This window comes from Anopheles nili, chromosome 3 (assembly GCF_943737925.1).
Source record: "Anopheles nili chromosome 3, idAnoNiliSN_F5_01, whole genome shotgun sequence".
NCBI classification, from domain to species: Eukaryota; Metazoa; Arthropoda; class Insecta; order Diptera; family Culicidae; genus Anopheles; species Anopheles nili.
The window spans coordinates 21,665,001-21,684,436 of NC_071292.1; the positions used below are offsets into that span (position 1 = coordinate 21,665,001).

The 19,436-nt window shown below is 48.9% G+C and overlaps 1 protein-coding gene across 1 annotated transcript in view; it reads right to left on the minus strand.

Annotated features, from left to right (window-relative positions):
* The window catches only part of LOC128727539 (neuronal acetylcholine receptor subunit alpha-7-like), a 47,589-nt gene that overhangs the window by 17,473 nt on the left and 10,680 nt on the right, over nucleotides 1-19,436 (minus strand). The window contains exons 2-5 of the mRNA XM_053821461.1: nucleotides 13,807-13,946; nucleotides 9,649-9,693; nucleotides 1,289-1,398; nucleotides 376-556 (exon numbers count right to left, since the gene is read on the minus strand). Of these exons, the coding sequence (XP_053677436.1) occupies nucleotides 376-556; nucleotides 1,289-1,398; nucleotides 9,649-9,693; nucleotides 13,807-13,946 (476 nt within the window). The remainder of the gene's footprint in view (nucleotides 1-375; nucleotides 557-1,288; nucleotides 1,399-9,648; nucleotides 9,694-13,806; nucleotides 13,947-19,436) is intronic.

Here is a 19,436-nt window from a genome sequence, read left to right on the forward strand (position 1 = left end):
CGCGCGGGCCAGGTAAAGGAGCCCCTTTTAAAGGGCCTGCCCCTGCTATCCGCAGGCGTACAAGGACGTATTACACAACGCCACACCCTACTGATGTTGGCTCATATCAGCCGTTCCTGGGGCCGAGGAACCGTGAGACCCTATTCCGCGCGCGAGAATTGGCTTCCTAGCGCTCCGATGCTGCAGCTGGATTCTAAATGCATCTTGCAAGTACTCATATAGGTCTCGTAATTTGCATTACAAACGGGTAATGTAAGTAAGTGGCATTGTTACTGCTAGGTATGTAAGTTTGTTTCAAAGTAGTATTTTTTTTTTGGTTTTGTTTTGCAGCTAAATAAATCAATCATCTGTACAATTTGTAAGCATCAACTTTACCTGGAAACCATCATATGTCCAACTACCAAATTTCATTTCACATCTTTGATCGTCAAATGGAAACCACGTTATATCTATTTTACATGTTGATTTGAAGATTCCTGGTGGCACATACAAACAAGAACCATTATTGCGTACGACTACGTTTGTTGGGTATGTGCCATCAAAGCCTTCATCAGCACTAAAATATAAATATACGGTAATGATGAGTACATTTCAACTGCCGCTCGGTTGTTCGGTTGTCGGGAAGATGAAAGAAGTTGTAGTAGTAGTAGAAGTATTGTTTTTTTTTTACTTTTGAAATCGAAACAATTTTGGAAGAAATTTTTATTTAATGTTTCTTGTTTTTTTTTTTGCTTTGTTAATTAGGTGTTTGGTTGGGGGCGGGATTGTCGGGAAGTGGCGTAAATAGCCGGACTGGGAGTCATCTGTGCCGTGGGTGTGAGATTCGCTGTAATGTGGTGGAAATGGAACGCAACATTAACTGAAAGCCCACATTAAATCAGTGTGTTCCGGAGCCTGTGAGACCGTATACATTTTGAGAAGGAACGAGAATTCGTGCTAGAAAACAATGAACTAAAATTGCCTTTTGGCAGAATTTTGGTGAATGAAAAAATCCCAAACCAAAGCCCGCAAGAAGAAGAAGAAACCGAATGCGTCCCAGAACAGAATGCTACTTTGCCAAAGGTTGTCCCAACAGGCGGTGGTTGCAGGTTGCAGTTTGCTGGCCCTGTGTCGGTGTCAAAGTGTTCGAGAGGTGTCAACGTGTGAATGGGGGTGGTGCTTAATGGCGTGGTTGGCGGAAAAGGTGGTGGTTTGGTGGATGAAATTTTGCATTTAATTTTCTTGTTTAGTTGTTTTGATTTCGGTAGCGTGGGAGTTAGAGGAGGTGAGTAAAAGAGTCAATAACAACCTGTTGTACATCAAAACATCTGGTTTCCATATCCGATGCGGTGGTATCCGCAGATCTCGCACACCACCATATTCCGATGTGTTCCACCTTAAATTCATATCATTCCATTCCTGAGTGTTTACAACAACAGCAACAACACAAAATGGGCCAAACAGTTTCGGTTTCGTGTCGAATTCGTTCATTATCGTTTTGTTGGTTTTGAATTTTGTTTTGTTCCATTTTATATGTTGAGACGAGAGTTTTGTTTGATAATGTTTTTCCAATTTTTTTTATCATGACGTTGGTTAGTTTTTGTTTTGTTATCGATTATTTAAAAAGTGGTTCATTTTTGTTTATGGTAGCAAGTTTTGTTTAGTTTGGTTTCTCAGTTTTAACGCAGTCGTTCACCGCCAAAGACAGCGGCAGGATACGGCACACAACACGCACACGCATACACACAAACAATATCCGGTCGAAGACACATGGGACGAGATGGAAAATGAGATGGAGGTTAGCGACAGGATGGGGGAAAGAGAAAGAGAGAAAAAGAAAGAAAACAGAGAAGAAATATTTAATCAACGGGTCCGCCTAGGAGTCACTGTGGAGCAAACGGTGAGTTAGCAGATAATAACGTCCACGCACACGCGGGCTGTGGGAATGGGAATGGGTGGGCAAAATGGACACGGATCGAGGAAAGTTGTGTAAGAAAATGAAACATGTCAACCCGGTGCCGCGCTCACCCACTGTCCTGCCGGAGAGGCCTTCCAGGGGGTCCTGACCCTGGGGTCCGCCTCGTACAGTCGCAGAAAGTCACCAAAGGAACGACGGTTTCGGTTCCGATTCTTTTCCATTGTCCCTCCCGGTATGGCCTCGTCCGGGCCTATCGGGTTTCCAGGAAACTCGTTTTCCCGCCCACGCTAGTTTTCTATCCCACCTCGCTCCCCTCGAAACGCTGGTCCTTTTCCGAGCCACCTTTCCCACGGGGCCGAGGTCAACGCGAGTGGCACGAGACGAGGGTTTGTCACTTGTTATCTAATCCTCGTCCTTCTTCGCCCACTCACCCTACCCTTCCGGCCATCATCCAGAAGGAGTATCATCGGTCGGAAGGTGGCCGGCATGGAAATATTCAAATTTGCACTCCCAACGCTGGCGGGAGTGTTTACCGAGGTACATGAATGATTCATTCGGATGGTGCCGTGATGAAATCGATCCGGCTTCGAGCCGTAGTTCCGGTGCGCCCTAGGCTGCTGACCGCCTTCCGTTTCCCTCAGGGGTGAAACCCGGCTCGGGAAATGAAAGGGCACCCGGGTCGGTCGGTACTAACTTTCACGGGCCAATTGCCCAGCCCTCGAGCCCGCTGGCGGCCATCTCGTGGAGCACAAACGGCACTACGCCGGCCGAATGTTTAATTCGATCACGTGCACCGGAAGACGTATTTGGGGCTTCCGTGAGGCGAACGAGTGTGAGGGAGAAAATGAAGAAATTGTGATCATCTCGCCTCGCAATCGCGGCCCTTTGGGTGGTGGTAAAAGAATGTGCTGTTCGAAAAGCAACAAAAAGTAAGAATCACCCCACCTAAAGGGCCGAACGAGCCGGGCTGCGAGGAAAACTAATCTAATTTTAAATTCCACCCGCAAGAATCACGCTAAAGTGGGGGTGTCATAATGGGCCGGGGCATGATCGGCGAGCAATTGAATAAGTGCAATCCATACTTTGGCCTTTGGATTAGGCTGGAGGGCATGCGGAAGCTCAATTGTGTGTATTAGCTTGGCGAAAATTAATAGTTGTGCTTGGGCGGAATTTTAATCGGGGCCGAAATACGAGCGACCGCTCGAGAAGGATAAGAACTGATGACCGAGAGCGAGAGAAAGCGTTGCGCGGAGAAAACATCAGCTTTAAGAACACGGCTTGAGAGGTTAAAGGGGCCATTTTCAAGGAAGTATCAGGAGTCGTTGATAATCCTGAGATTAAGGATTAGTATCGGAAAAATTTGGACCAAAACATGCCAGCTAATCTTGTGAAGGATTTTTATCTTATAATTTTAATTCTTTTGGCATGTTGTTAATATTCTTTGATATAATTTAATCTAAAATATTAGAAACATATACCTATATTGTAATTAAATTTGTAACAATTATTAATATATATTTTTCTTATTACTTTTCCATTTTCTACCTGTGAATGTAAACGATGTTAAAAAATATAGCTCCAATGCATAGCTCCAATGCATGCATATGTGGAAAAACCATAGCAACCGTTATACGAATGGCACAACTCATGAACAGTGCCTACTCGAAGTGCTAATATTGTACCGGTTGTCACATCACCTCTTGTGAAAACAAAACGTTCCATCCTCACCCGTCTAAGGGGTGGTAACTCTTTCACTTCACCGATAGCAAACGATCGCCACTTACAGCAAACATGCCAGGCTCGAGCTAGTTCCGATAAAAACAAACACTCCACTCGCTTGGACATTTGGGCGGGGAAAAAATCCCAAAACGAATATTGCGTACGAGCAGAGAAAAAGCGAACAAAATTGTCTCGTGGTGTGATGGAAAATCTGTGCAATGGTACGAAACGTGGAAAATAACGGTGGCGAGATAGGAAACCAAACCCCACACGCCTTCCAAAGCGCGACCCACTCGTGGGGAGCGAAACGGACACCCACCAAAGGTCGTAGCCCTTGGCGATAGGATGCGAAAGCTTCACCGAGTCTCGATTGGAAAATGGCAATTTGCTCCCGATTGTTTCTGCGAGTGTGTGCGGCCTTTCGCAAGCTGTCCCTCAACGAAATCACACCCGAGAAGAGGAAAAACAAGGACAGTTCGTTGAGTTTTTTTGTCTGCAAGTTGTTTTGTCCTTCCAGCGGCCGTGCCGCTTTTTTCGACGTGCGTTTGATTGAATTCGCTTTATAAATATTCGCCCACTGGGTCATCCATCGATCGGGGATGCTGTCAGCGACAAGCGCACACGCGTTGTAACGCATTCGATGGCGCGTTTTATCTGCCATCTTTTTTGCTTGCGTTGTCCTGCTTCTGCTTTTGCACATTCCCTCTCGCTATTCGTGCTTCAATCATTCGTACACGGATGGCCACGCTGTAGTTGGCCGGTGGCTGGACAAGTTTGAACACGGTTCCGCCGGTTTTGGGAAACGGTTATTTGCTTTCCGCTCGATAAACACGACGCCACGCACGTGTGGTGAAAAGCGGTGACACTTTCATAGCGAGCGCGCACTAGACAACATGTGTTGTGCGTTCGAAAGGACACTTTGTTTCGCTGCCGGGTGGGAAAGCGGATTTGTCGGCAAATCATATGCCGAAAATCAATAAAGTACACATTAACAATTTGACGTTTGAGTTTGAGGTAACATTCCGCTAAAAAATATGCATTGTTTTACGCTACAATGAAACCTTTACTATTCTAAAGCACGTGGCATTTCAGGACATGCATATTATTTTTTGGTGTACAAAAACCCTTTTCGCTTACGTTCCTTATTGCTTTGCAAATGTGTCTAAAATCAACGATAGACGGCAACTTTCATACCGATTGAAAAGAGATCCCTAGCTACCACCAAAGGAACACAATTAAAAGCGGATTTTGATTAAAATACAATCAAACAGAAATTGGAAAAAAATCGAGACGGGTAAACTCTCCCGGGAAACTGAGGAAACTCAAGCCCCGCGGAAATGCCATCACAGCTGGTTGCCTTCCAGCGGTGCCTTTATCCTCTGTCCCATTTCGGTGGCATCGAAATTCATCGATGAAATTAGAGTTTCACCAAAGTGGAAAACTTTTCCCTTGACCGTCAGAATTTTAAACTAGCCCCTTCCCGCACATCCATTTCCGGGTGGTTATTTCTTTTTTTCTTCCTCTCCTGCATAACTTCCACCACGTGAAAAAGTTCCGATTTTTCACGATCAAACTTTGCTCCCTCTCTTCCAAAGGTATCAGCCGGCTCGGGCCCGGGGATGACCTTTTTTTTCGTCTGCTACATTGCTAAGGTTTGATTTTCCTTTCGGTTCCCTTGCTTTCCTCTTTTTAATGTGGATTTTGTTTTTTGCTCAAGGTGGAGCCATTTAAGCAAACTGGGAAACTGGAAACTGTCCCGAATTAGCATACGCCGAGTCGATCGGATTTTGTCCCAGTTCCCGGTACGACCGACGATGCCTCTCGGGATCAGAAAAGCCATTTTAGTCCCGGTTCAAGAACGTGAAAAGTGCCCTTCGATTGCCCAGGGCCTGGAAAATAGTTTGCGTGACATCGTGACGCTTGTAGGAAAAATAAAGTGAGGCAGAGAGAGAGAGAGAGAGAGAGAGGAAAAGAGAGAAGTCTCTTGAGGGCGAACGGAGCCTTGCAACGTTTGGCATCATCCGGCTGGATAATTAATATCCAAGCGGCTGACGGCGAAGGTCAAGCGAATCCGTCCGGTGTCGCACCGGTGGTCCTTTCCTTGCAAGAAGCCAGTTAATCTCCACCGGATCGAGCGTGATTCGAGGACGAACCGAGATCTCCCGTGGGGCAAAAGGGAAGTGCAACACGTCATTAAACACATTCATCACCGTGGCAAGGCCAAACCGATGAACGATGGCTTTGGCTCCGGCACCGGTTCCGGCCGTAATCAAATTATATGAGCTCCTGAAGTCGCCGCCCGTCGACTGGGACGGTGGTTTTTGGCAGGCGGCCGCAACCCCACCCGGTGATGGCCACCCCTCCGGAAGGCGGAGATTAATGAGTTTTGCATGAGCTCGTCTCGTACCGGTCTCGGAGTTCTATCTCCCGGTGGTCATTTCCACTGGTTCATCAGCCGGGTAGAACCACTCAGCGAGCTGGCATCCTAGCCCGGGGCCCAGGATTAGCTCGAAGTCGCCTCGGAAAAACGGGAAAAAAGTGTGCGTAATTGATACCAGCCATCCCGAGCGACGCACCCTTTTGCTCACTTTTCTCTCACTCAAATACGCGCTCCCGAATGCTGGCGAGAACCGGCGCCAAGATGAAACGTGTGCTCTCGTAAACCACCGTGACGGATGGTGAAGCCTTATGATCATGCTCCCCGGTCTACGGCCCCGGGACTAGGGCTCTGCCAGATGTAATTTATATGCCTCGTTCTTGCAGCCCACCTAACTTCCACCGGTTGGCCGCCATAAATCATAGATCGCGGTGGAGAAGACCGCCGAGAGGAAATTGGACGAGCGCACTTCAAAGCGATAGTTCCTGCACTCGGAAGGGTACACCGTCAGGTGCAGCAGCGTGTGGTTTCGCCCATTGATGCCAGCTCGGCCACGAGGGTGGAATATTTATTAACTAAATGCTGGGGATTTCCGGGCGCTTTCGGTGCGGAAGAATCACGCTAGCGTTTCTAGCGTATATTTTGAGTGTGGCTGTGTGTGTTTGCTAGAAAATTGTAATTCCCAGTTTGTAACGAAATTCGTAGCATCGGTATCATGCGGTGGTAAGGCGTGTGGCTTTTGAAGAAGATCAGATAAGATCTGAAGAATTTAAATGTTTTACCACAAGTGAGAATGCAGAAACAAATCGAGATCAAAAGTGTTTGTCTCTATGTCTCTATGTTAACAATATTTTATACAAGCACTCATGAAAGATGATTTTTGATGCGAGATACCCAAAAGACACCACCGTGTAAAAATGGGCTATGGTTATGGTGTAAAGTATATTACTTTCTCCATGTACTCGTGCAAAAAACATTATACTTTGGTTTTAAAAATCAATAATTTAGAGATTGCATTCAAGATAACTTATTTACCACAAAGTACCATGCGTCTCCATCGGTATCAAGTTTAAAGCATTAGGCTTTAAACATTAGGCTCCACAGGTTCTTATTCTAATGCTAGCAAAATATATAAAGGAAATAAACAAAACATTTGCAGTTTCTACAAAAATATCGGTAGAACTAATATTCACGTGGTCATATTTCTAAGTTTACATGTTTATCACAAAGTACCATGCGTCTCCATCGATACAATCGATACCGCTAAAATCGATCGTTAAATATATGTTATCGATTTGTTTTCGTACATTATAATAAGAAAAACATAATAGCTAATATCTGTTTTGTATCTAGTTTTTATATGTGTACTTGATACATTTTGGGACTGTAAGCAAGCAAAAACAAACTAACTAATATTACCCTTCTTAGTCAAACTATGCCATACAAAGTGTCACCAAAGTGTACAGTATAAGTAAAACACCAAAGTAAAGCACAAGCCCATAATGAAATCACCAAATGTCAGCAAATTACCGCTAAGAACTAGAAAGGTAATGATGCCGGCAATTCCCGTCTTCCAGAGACACCTGGCGCTTTGGTTAGAGCAGATCGACTGATTATTAAAAGCACATTATCAGCTCACCGACCAGCCTCGCGAGGACTGTCGGCACTTTTCGCAGACATAGCAACGGGAAAAACTAAAGTAGAACCGGGTGAAAGAAAACCGACGCCCTTTCATCACGCGATCTGAGGCGAGAGGATTTCCTTTTTTTTTTCTTTTCCATCTCACGACCATTTCCGCTACTCACTTAGATACTCGTCCTGTTCTTTGATGGTCCACGGTCTTTTTTTTTTGCTTCAGAGCAGCAACGGAAACATCACCAGGGCAGAGGCCATAAATAAGTAAACGAAAATATGCCACTCCGGCAAAAATGCCGGTCAAAAATCACCACAAATGATTGCGCCTCCAACCGCAGCGTACGCGGCGATGGTAGCTCTCAGGCTCGGCAGCCGAATCGTCTTGTAGCAAGTGTGGTTAGGGAAAAGGGCACCAGCAAGGGCAAGAGCAAGAAAAAGGAAACATCAGCTCCTGCGTCGGCCACCGGGAAGGAACGGTAGCGAGCGAGCCAAATAAGATTATATTTCACGAAAAGCGCAATAAATTGCACATCATATTATGGTTTTTGTGGTGGTGTCCCAGGAAGCCTGGGTCCCGGAAGCGTGATTCGCGGTCACGGAAGGACAAATGGAGAGGTGCCAGGACCTGGTGCTCGACTCTTGGCCACGTAAAAAGACTCGCGCACACTCTCACCCGAGTAAGACATAAATAAAAGCCCGTATCTGCCCGGACGGGCACGGGAGTACCGCGTGCCGGTGGATCTGCATTCTTGCCCACACGGAGCGGAAGTCGAACCTGTCGAAACAAATTGCCAGGCTCATATTTTATTTATTAAAGAGCGCCAGCCTCAGAGCTGGCTGCTAACCGTTCAGTCAGCACGCAGCCCAAACTGACGCGTCAGTTGGCAGCTAAGGTTTCGCTTTGTTCTCGCTTTGCTGGCGCTCGATGAGGCTCGAGGAGTAGTGGGCTTGGGAATGAAGCCGATTCCAAGGAAGCATCCATCCATGGCCGACTTTTTACGGTACACGCCAGCTCCGGTGGTCTCGCCTGGTGGATACTTCGCAATCGAAAGCACTCCACCCGGTGTTATAAACACCGAATGCGCCCGCACATAAGCTCGTCTTTCGGATCGACGATAAGCGAGCAAAGAGCGCCCATTTTTCTTGTGACCTAACGCAACGGCCTCGAGCGGGTGGTTTTTTTTTCGTTATGTTTTTGCTTTTGCTCGACTCCAGCGGCCGGAACAAGTAATCAGGTTAAAATCGTTTCCGCTTCGAGGCGATTGAAAAATTGGCTCCCCCGTTTCGGCAAACGTGACCGGCCTTATCGCCTTCGGCACCAATCGACACGTAACGATGGCAGGCTGACCGCCTGCCCGCCGGTTGTTTGTGCCACTTTTGCTTATGCTCCATTCTCTTGTTTTTTTTTCTCAAGGATGCTCCGAGTGCCTTCAGGGCTGCGACAGGAGTGCGAGAAGTGACTGCCGTTTGGATGGCCCTTCCGGTGCTGGCTTATTTTCCCCTTATCGGGAAGTGATTCCCGGGACTTCCAGGACCTTTTGCGACAGACGACGGGACACTCCAGGATCGGTCAGGGTTGTCTATCTCCGTCCCGTGCCACGCGTTGCCCGAGTGAAACCCATTTTGTGGCAATCGAGCAGCGTGTGGTTCGGGAATCGGCCCTTCTTTTTTTTTAAACGTGTACCACGAACTCACCCAACAGATAAGCGGTACGTGAAAAACAAAAAAAATGCGAAAAACAAAATAAAACCCCAACGGGCTAACAGAGATTAGGTGTGACCGCGTGAATCTCTTTGGGGTGGCAGCGTAATCGTTCGGTAACGCAAATGGAGGATGTCGTCCCCTGCAATCCCATCCGATCCCCGGGAAAACCGTCCAGCCCAGGTGGTTCCGGTTGGCGATTGCTGCGGCGAAGGTCGGTAAAGATCGGTACTGAGATGCGCAGGGGAGGCGAACTCCATTCGGCCGCGTGACGATTCCGAACCACCGCAGGAAACACGCGCCCGCCGGTCTTACTTACGAGCTTCAGCCAAATGTTCGTCACGAGCAGCTGGTTCTTTTCGTCCTGAAAGTAAAAGAGAGAAAAGCGAAAAAAAGGCATTGTATCAGATACGGATGCAGGAGAAATGTGCTGCTGGTGGGATTAACGTATCCGTCCCATCGTGGTAAACACATTTACAAGCATGGGATTATGTGACGGATGTTGTGGAACAACTTTTAGGAAGCAGTTTCATTAGAGCCATCGTTTTCACCCTCTAGTATTTTGTTGTCTTTTTATGAAAATGAGTAGAGTTTAAATATTATCCTTGATTTCGAGAACTTTCAATTTTAGGCAATTTGTATTCTTTCACGTTATACCTAACTTGACGTGTACGTTTTGCTCAAAATAACTAGGAAAATATAGCTTTGGGAGCTAAAATAATGTTTCGAAAAACTCGCTGCTGATGAATTAAATTTTCTCTAAAACGATAATGACCACTTGACCCTTTCCATGACCCCTGCCATGGAAGCGACCTTCCCTCCACCAAAGCCCATAGCCAAAGTGTAACTAGCAGCGCTTAATGAAGCACAAACACATTTGAGCGTTTAATCATCTGCGCAAACACAGTTTCGGTGAAGCGTTCGCAAAATTCAACATTTCCTGGCCACCCGTCTCTCGGGAAAGTCCCGGGTATTGATTTTTCCTCCACGACTGCACCTGACAAACGTGTAATTGCATCGTCAAATCGGCCCCTCACCGACAGGAACAACCGTTCAGTAGGTTCAGTAATGGAACTGTCCTGTTGCCGATCAGCGGACTGGATCGGTTACAATCGGTTGCAGGTGAACGGGCCACGTAGCTACTGATACTCGATACTCGCGCCCCTATTTGCCGTTTCCGATCCCGGGAGTGCTAATTGAACGAGGTCAAACCCGTGCCCGTTTACCCGGTTCGCTGTTTCCCGCACCCGGAGAATCGGCTCAGAATCCTTTCGGCTCCGAGACGTCAAAATGCATTCCCAGAAACGGGAACCAAACAGGATCCTGGGGGGCTGGGAAATTTGTTTGGGAAAATCAATTATGCAAACTCCGTGCCACCGTCATCCGGCACATGGAGAACTAGAGGACGCGTCGCACGGATAACAGTGGTGCTGGTAGTTTTCTCGTTACTTACACGAGAAAGTAACGGGAGTGAGGAGAGAGAGAGAGAAAAAAAGACACAACACAAAACGAGGACAACGAGTCCTCCTCGCAGCTGGTTACATCGTCCGTCACCCCCGGACAGGGGAACGTACGTTGTTATACAACCGTACAACCGGAGCCCGTGTGCTTTCTTCGCTCGGATTCGAAGCAGAGCAAGACGTGAAAGAAAACGTGGCCTCAAAAAGGCCAACGGTGAGCGCGGTGAGGTGTCGGCGTGGGAGGACGGAAGGCGCCGACTATTTGCATCTCAATTACAGCTCCCATATCGCACTTCGGACAAAGCCCTTAATCTGAAGCACTCTCCTAGTGATGAAAATGGGCATTCCCGCCATCGCCCGCGAGAAGGGTCCGGGTCGGGTTTGTAAGCCCATCCGAACTTGAGCTGGGATCCTCGAGCAAGCTTCAACGGGGAGAGCGAGAGCGAGAGAGAGAGAGAGTCCTTTTCTGAACGATATAAGAGCACTGGTGGCGCGAGAGCACAAAACCGGATAGAGCTAGTGAACGAGAGAGTGAGAGCCGTTTGTTTAAAAATTTACAAACGCAAGCGCACTGCACGCACGCCTCGAAGCGCCACCGGATGTCTTGCGTCCATCGTCCTTTTCCCAGCTGCTTCTTGTGTTCTCCTGTCTGCCCTAGGTCCATGCCTTCCCGGGGACTCTCTCTCGGGTTTTGTGTTTTTGCGAGGAGTATCGAAAAAAAAACGACGTTTCGTTAAAGTGAATATTATATGCCACCCGGTGAAGAAGAACCGGCAAAACCGGACCATCCCAAAAAGCTCAACCCATCGGCGTAGGGCATGCGAGAGCCTAAGGGAAAAGGGAGAGCCGCACGAAAGGGTCATAATAAAATTTTCCATCCCCAAATCCACTACAGCCCCTAAATGTGCATGTAAAATCATTTTTGATAACCTCGCCCCTTCCTGGAACGAATGAAAAATGAATCCGGCGCGGGTACAGTCGTGTAACGCAAGGAAAAGAGAAGCATAAAAAAATGAGGAAAAAGCGCAGCGACACTCGCGCTCGGGTTATCCGTTCCGGGTTAGTTGCAGAAGAGGACCGATCGATTTACCGGACGGGATTGGGTGGGCCGCCAAAGGGCAGAAAGGAATAGCAGAAAAAAGAAGCACCATCCCGGTTCGAGCCGGGAGGCTTACGATCTGCACACTGTTGCAGGGCCACTTACAAGGGTTCGATCAAACATAGCATGGTGTGAGCAGGACGGGCAAAGTAAAACCGGCCAGATAAACTATCTGGCGCGATACAGTTTTATTGGGTTCATAACGAAGGTAATTATAATAATCCTTCGTGAATGATGACGGCAATTTGTGGAGATTATTGTGTTTTATTGCGCGGAATCGGGATTTTTCCGAACGCAGATCGATAAAAGCGATCGCCCAAGCACGAAACATCGTGGGGTTGATGTTGAAAAAATAAAAATAGTCTCCATCTAAAAGCCTTACGAGTTTCCCCGTGAAGATTATCGTTTAATTGGCATCTTTGCCAAAATGATAAATTTCATGTTTTTTTTTGAATAATCATTGCATTTTCTATAAATTTACCGAATACTTCAAATGAGAGTTTTTTGAACAACATAAACAGTCCAGCAATCTAAACTCTATGGAATGAAACATATTTTTTATGATATTAAATTATTTCACTCCAGCTCCAAATTTCAATCACGATCAACGATGCTGCATACCGAAACGAAATAAAATGTATATTTTCGGTTGCATATTAATTCCGCTAGCGCATTCAACCTCATCCTGAAACTCAATTGACACGACGCACAGCCGGGACATTATTCAGAGCGATCAAAGCAAATGTTTGATTTTGCTCAATTATTCATCCACCCCGGAACCGTTCCGGGGCTGGTTTGCCCAAAAGCGACCACGGTGAAATAATCAATATCTGCGCCGTCGAATTTATTTCAGGCACCGTGGAAAACCGACGCCCCTTCTCCCAAAATTCTTCATCCACCGGCCAGCAGCATATTTCGTTTATCTAAGCGCCATTTTTACCACCGCACGCCAATATCCGGATCGGTCACATTCGGTAGATTTAGGGCAGCCAACCAGCGCCACATCCCGAGCGCACGTGAAGGTAATAAAAGTATGAATTTATTTACTTTTATCGCCAGCGCAGATTCCGTTCCAACACAGGTTCCATACCAAACACGGGGGGGGGGGGATGGGAAAATATACACGAGAAATAAAATAATCCATCCAAGGCACACACGACGGCGATTAGATGGGCAGGATGTATAGATATATATATATATTTTTAGCTTCGTTGCAGGTAGATTTTCCCGCCATCGTACAATGTCGTGTAAAGTACGAACGCCGGACAAAAGGGAACAGAAGAAGCCGAGAAGAACATAGCCAACAACGCCAAAAAAAAGGGAACATCCTTCCCGAGGAGGCGTTTGAAGTTTTAATGACCCGTGGCCGAAGATGGCGAAGGGCTACGGCCCGGCTAGATGCCTCCCTAGCGTTTCCGTTTTAACGAGCTTTAACGCTAACGATCCCAATGGAGGAGTGGGAAACGAAGAAAAGCGGGGGTGGATGAAAACGACCATTCCAACAAAGCGTCACGTTATTTTTTGCACCGCGCGCGTTTCAACTCGCCCGACGCCACCACGCTCACAGCTCATCAGCCCGATCAGCCGGAAGCGAATGGAGGGCTAATCGAATCGTGGGCTATTTATTTGGCGAACGAGCTAAAGGAGGACGTTTTGCTAAAGGAGGACGGAAAACTTCTTCCCGAACGGCCCACGTGAACCCGAAATGGTAGTAATGGCGACCATGGCTGGTAGTTTAGTGAAGGGGATTGGATCCAGTACATTGGCTTTGAAGAGGGCACGCCAAATGGGCTGCAAACAGCGGGAGATAAATAAATCGGTTCGCTACGAGACCACGAACAACGGGGTCGTGCGAAAAATCACGTTGCAAACGCGCAATAAACGCCAATGTCACGTCACCGTCGCATACCGAACTTACCACGTCAATGATTTGCATCAGCGTCAAACCAAAACTCAACTGAAGGGGATCCGATTCGTTCACCACCGGTCGTTCCAGGATGTTGTACGAGTCGAGCAGATCGTGCAGCAGTCGCTTCTCGTTGTATCCGGCCATGCACACTGGAAGAGGAAAAAGAGAGAAAGAGAGAAAGAGAGAAAGAGTAAGACAAAAGGCCATTGTGGAAGTAAGTCGGCTAAATATGATAATGATGAAAGCGCCAACCTCCCAGGAGCGGAATAAATCGGTGTTCCGTTAGAGGGCGTATTAAAAACATCTCGAACGTGAGGGGGTGTTTTCTTTCAAGTGTGCGCAACCCTTTTTGGATGAAAATTCATTACCTACTCGCGACGTGCCACCGGGCTCCCGCTACGGACTGGCGTCTTGGCTGGCAAATAATTACGCGCCATAATCCGCACGAATTGAAATAAATAACTTCATTTCGGGTGCCTTTCGAGTTCCACAAGGGAAACGAAACCTCACCCCCACGGCCACTAGAGCCGCTGCGACAGCGTGTGCGCACGGCACTGCCGGAAATTAGGAAAAATCCCTTTTATTAGTGCGACTGCGAAGGGAGCAAATGAAATCCCCGTCCCTGCTCAGCCTCGTTTAGCTGCGGCACAGGTTGTGGCACTTTCCGCAGTCCTAATGGTCGAACGTACCGAATTCTCGCGCACAGATTCCGGTTCGTCCTTCCACCGGTGTGTGTGTGTGTGTGTTTTTGTGCGTATGAGTAAACACACACGATAATCGAGTGTAACATGTTCATAATGCTTGCCCACCCACCACCCACACGGGTAAATAAAAAGGATTCCCCACCGGTTCAACTGAGGGGCCACGAAAACGGTTGTTCGTCCAATTTTCCACGGGATTACCTTTTTTCGTTTCATTTGGTCTTTTTTTTGTGCTTTGGTTGGCTGCGGTTTCTTTCCAGCAGATTGAGAGCACCGGCCGCCTTGTGGCGTTTCATTCGGTTCACAAAACCCTGTGTCGTAAAGATTCGGATTTAAGAATCCCGAGGCTCAAATGTTCGACCACGTTCGCGTCCTTTTTCGAACGTGCCGGCTGCTGTGCGACAGCACGCAGCCATATGCCTCTGACGGGTGACCAGGCGTCTCCATCACGACGCAGCCTGAAGTGAATTAATGATGCCAACGGACGGAATGTTACCGACCGAGCGTAGTATACGATTGAATAATTAGCACTACTTTCCATAAGAGAAACCCCCGGTGAGTTGCGATTCGAGGCGTGGTTGTGCTTTTTTATTATTTTACCGTCTCACTCGAAAGCGAATTGATTAATTTTATTCCGTGAAAAGCTAGTGAAAATGTTCGCGCAATCCTCTCCGAACAAAACCGCCGAAAACCATCCGCTCAATATCGGCGGAGTTATTTGCGGGCAAAACCAACGGCAACAAAGCAACGGATTCTTTCAATCCACAAAATAACTCCAACCAAATTCCAAATCGCCATCATGAGCGGTTTGGGTTCGCAAGAATGCCACGCCATGCCACCAGTGTCCCGCTGGGTAAACAACACTCGATCCAAGTGCTTTATCCGTTAGTGCAGAAGAGTTGGGTGGAAAACCTTCAACAAAGCGCGATAAAGCACCCTCGCAACCAGAGGGCGCCACAAAATGGGCCTAAAGTCACTCATAATTCATCCCCTGAACCACTTCTCTCGGAGGCTTCCGAGGAACCCGTGCGGAAAGAAGTAGGTAATTTGGCGATTCCGGCGTCCCATAAAAAGGACACTTTTCCGGCTTTTCCGTCGTCCAGCTCGGCTCAGCCGTACGGGGCAGTGAAGGGGCAAATATTCATGTCCCCGCATTGAATGGGCTCATCTTCGGTGGGATGCGTGACGCGAGAGGGAAATGGGCCTGCTTTTGGGCACCCTTTAGCGTTGGCCAATCTTCCCGTCCGTCTCAACCACTGGAGGGTCTTATTGACTGGACCAACCGGGCACGTGCCTCATCGATGACATTCCACCCAAAGTCCCTCGAGCGGTGGCACAGGATGTTTTCTTTTTCCATCGCTCTTCTTCCGGCTTTTCCCCGTTCGGTGCGGGCTCACCGGACACAGCGCTCGCGTACATGATGGACGGGCGAATCCTGCTTTATTTTCCCCCACAGTCCCATCCCCGGCCCAACTATGCACCTGGGAGTACGAAAGCGAAGCGAACGTGTGCCCAGAACAACTCGAACCAACAAGGAACGAGGAAAAAAGGAACAGCAAAAAGAAAAACACCAGCAAACACAACACCCCCACCAGGTTGTTTCGCTTTCCACGCACCGAAACTCGGTCCCTGTCCAGTTTCGGAGGGGGCATCGATTATTTCTCGGAATAAATAAATGGACGGAACGAGATTCACCTTTCCGGTCGAGGGTGAAACGTGACTGGTTCGCGCAACAAAACCACCTCGCAACGCTGGCTCGCAATCGGACCCAATCCGGACCGGAAATGGATCGCTCGTAATTGAAATCTTGCTCCAGCTCTTCTTGCACTCTTCAACCGTGTGGGAGGAAGATGAGCTCGCCCTCTCGCACCAACCGGCAAACTACTGCGCCTCACCAACAATGGCGGATGTGAGCTATTATCTATCGATAAAAATGAACCACACCGATTCGGGACATTTTATCCTTTCGACCGCACTATGTCGCTCTACCATCGAGCATCACCATCCGGTGGACGCCGGTCTCGGCCTCATTAAGGCCGCCAAGGTGCATGCTACCGGCGCGTTGTTCCGGTTTCCGCCGCGCAACCAAAGCAGGACAACCATGGGGGGGACAGCAAATTAAAAGAAAAAAAAACGCGACGAAGTGCAGCTCACTCGATACGAAGTGCTCCCACTCTCGGGGGGGCTTGCAGCGCAGTACCACAAACAGGATGAGGTCATTAAACTAATGATCCTATCACGTTCCACGTCTCACCTGTGGTGTGCGAGAGAAGACGCGAGGTCACCCCGGAGGTCCTTCGAGCTCTAACTCATTTATTCGCGCCGTGCCGTCACCCACCACCAATATGTTGCATCCTTTCGAGAGCCACCCTCGCACACCCGTTTCATTACCGTCTGTGCTGTTGGGCGAAACGAAAAAGAAGGCGAAAGCCCTTCCCCCCACCCACCGTCCGTTGAGCCGGAAGTGATCCCGAAACGGAACCGGTTTGGTTCGAGCTCGGTCTTGATTCGTCCGCCGGGGCCTCATTATGCGCCCTGCCAGCAGCTAGTGTGGGTGTGCGAGGTGATTTTTTAACTCCTTCATTTCCTTCGCCCCCTCCCCCATTTGCACGTGGACCGGTGGCGCACGTGTGCGAAGGTGGGTTGAAGCCAGGAATGGACAGCAGCAGAGAATGAAACTCCCCCGGCGGCTGGATTCCGGCAGCTGTTGCGCTTGGGCTGCAGAAGCACACGAGAGGCTTAGGAGGCTGGGGCCTGGGTCGCCTCGAGGCTCCAACAACAACAGCAACAGCAGCAACAAACAGTCAGGCGGGGTGGCAAAACGCCGAGAAAGGATGGCAGCTAAAGGGTGACGAAAGCGGAAAAAAAGAAGGCGAAAAGCAAGGAAAAATCGGATCCCCTCGCTCGCTCGTGTAGGCGCGGGTGATTTTTCCCCTTCCAAAGCCTACTGTGCTTTTCCTCACTTTCTGCACTACTCGCTGATTTTCCATTGCTCTCCGTTGGGCTTGGGGTGGGGGGCACGTGGCCAAAATCCCCCAACCACCAGTCAGTTCTCGTCAGTGTGGGTTCCCTCCACGTTGTTGTTGTATTTCCATTCGAAGCATCCCCACTTTCCAACCGCCGTTTTCGCAGGGAAATGATAAAAAATACCACCACACCCGGCAGACTCCGGTTCTTCCGTTTGGTTGCGGGGCTGCAGAACTGGCCCCGAAGCGCAATGGCGCGGCTACGTGGAAGAAAAAAAAATCGGGGACACCAGGTGGGGGTGGCGGGGCGGCAGGAGGGAAGGGCGCTACTGTTATTTTTCTATCATACTTTATTTACTCAAAAAGGTTTTTCGCAACAACCTGCCCACTCGTGCCGGTGATCTTTCGTCCGTTTCACCCGAGGTAAAAGCAAGCACCAGGCGCCTCCATCGCTTCCCTTCGAGTGCTGCCAGCTTTGCTTGGCTGTTTTTTATCCTCCCCTCCCATCACCCATCACCCCCTTCCCCCCTCCCACACCACACCATCTCACGGTCCCAATCAAGCACGGCCAAGAAGGAGCCGGAGGTTCGCTCTCGAGCCCAACCTGTCATCGTGGGCCTCGGTTCTCGTCGCTCGGCGCTGTCGCCGGAACGCTGCCGTTTGCCGTTTGCGACGACATGCTGATTACGCAGCGGCTGACTGCGGCAGAAATGCTGAGCTCAAAGTGCCACTCTCTGTGCCACCTCATCCTCCCCCCCGTACGTGCTCCTTCCACCCAGGATCCTGGCGTTGAGCTGCGTCCGGTTGGGAACGAAAGTCCCGGACCCGGTGCGATTTCGTCTCCGCCGGGCAGGAAGTTCTTAATTCTGTGTCACAGCATCCGGGAGCCAAATCGATCAAAGCAGAGATTTTTGTGCTCTCCTTTCTTTCCTGCTCTCGCTCTAACGCACCATCTGTTTCTCTTTCTAGCATTCGTCCCTTTGAGCCACACAAAGCAGGGTGGGTTTGCAGCAGGAGAAAGAGATTTAAAAAATAGCGTGCTTTTGGATTCTTTCCGTTGGACGCTAAACACATTTAAAAGACTGGTAGGTGGTCACGGAGCTCATAAACGCAGCAATTGAATTGATTTCAACCAGTGTGGTCTTTTCTAAAGTTCGTCTTTAATTTACTGTTCATTAAACTTCAAACCACTGCGGCATGCAATACATCTCCGCGTCTTTAATGTGGACGGAAATTTGCCTTGCTGTCCGCTACCAGCTTGCATTGAAGAACGGTTCAACGCGTTCGGAGTGAGCTTCACCGTCACGCTTGAGGGTTTTGATTAAACCCCCAAACTCTAAACAGCGACCGTACGCGTACGTGCGGAAACAATCAAACCCTTCCCAATCTACGCATCCCAGCTCGACCCAGCTAAATGATGCCATTAAAACGAAAAATACTTCACGCAAGCATGAAGCATGTCCTCGAGACCTCCCAGCGGCCACGTGCGACCGCTAATTTGTTTTTTGTGTTTGCGTGCTTGTGCGCGGGCGCACACCCGTACGAGTGTGTGGGTGTGTGTGTGTGCACGCCCACGCGTGCGTGTGTGTGTGTTCATTTTCTCCACCTTTCAAGTGCCGTGCCGTGTGCATGGTTCGTGGCTGCATCCATCCATCCCGTTTCAAGGCACGCGGGCACCCGCGTTTTTATTTGTTTCCATGTCAAATAACACGCCCATGCGGCAGCGGGCGAAGAAAACGTCAGCCACCCAAACCCCCCCCCCCACGCCCCCCCAGGACTCATCACAGGGGAAAGGACGGAACGGCCGGATGCTTGTTTCAGCCCGTAATGAAACTCGCTGTCGCTCGTCCACCGTTCCAGCGCGTGTCACCTCCACCAGAAAAAGGTAAACACAGGCCATCGTAGATAATGGAAAAGGTTGCTCCCACGCCCCCCCCCCCCCCCTCTCTCTCTCTCCTCCTTTCCATCCGTC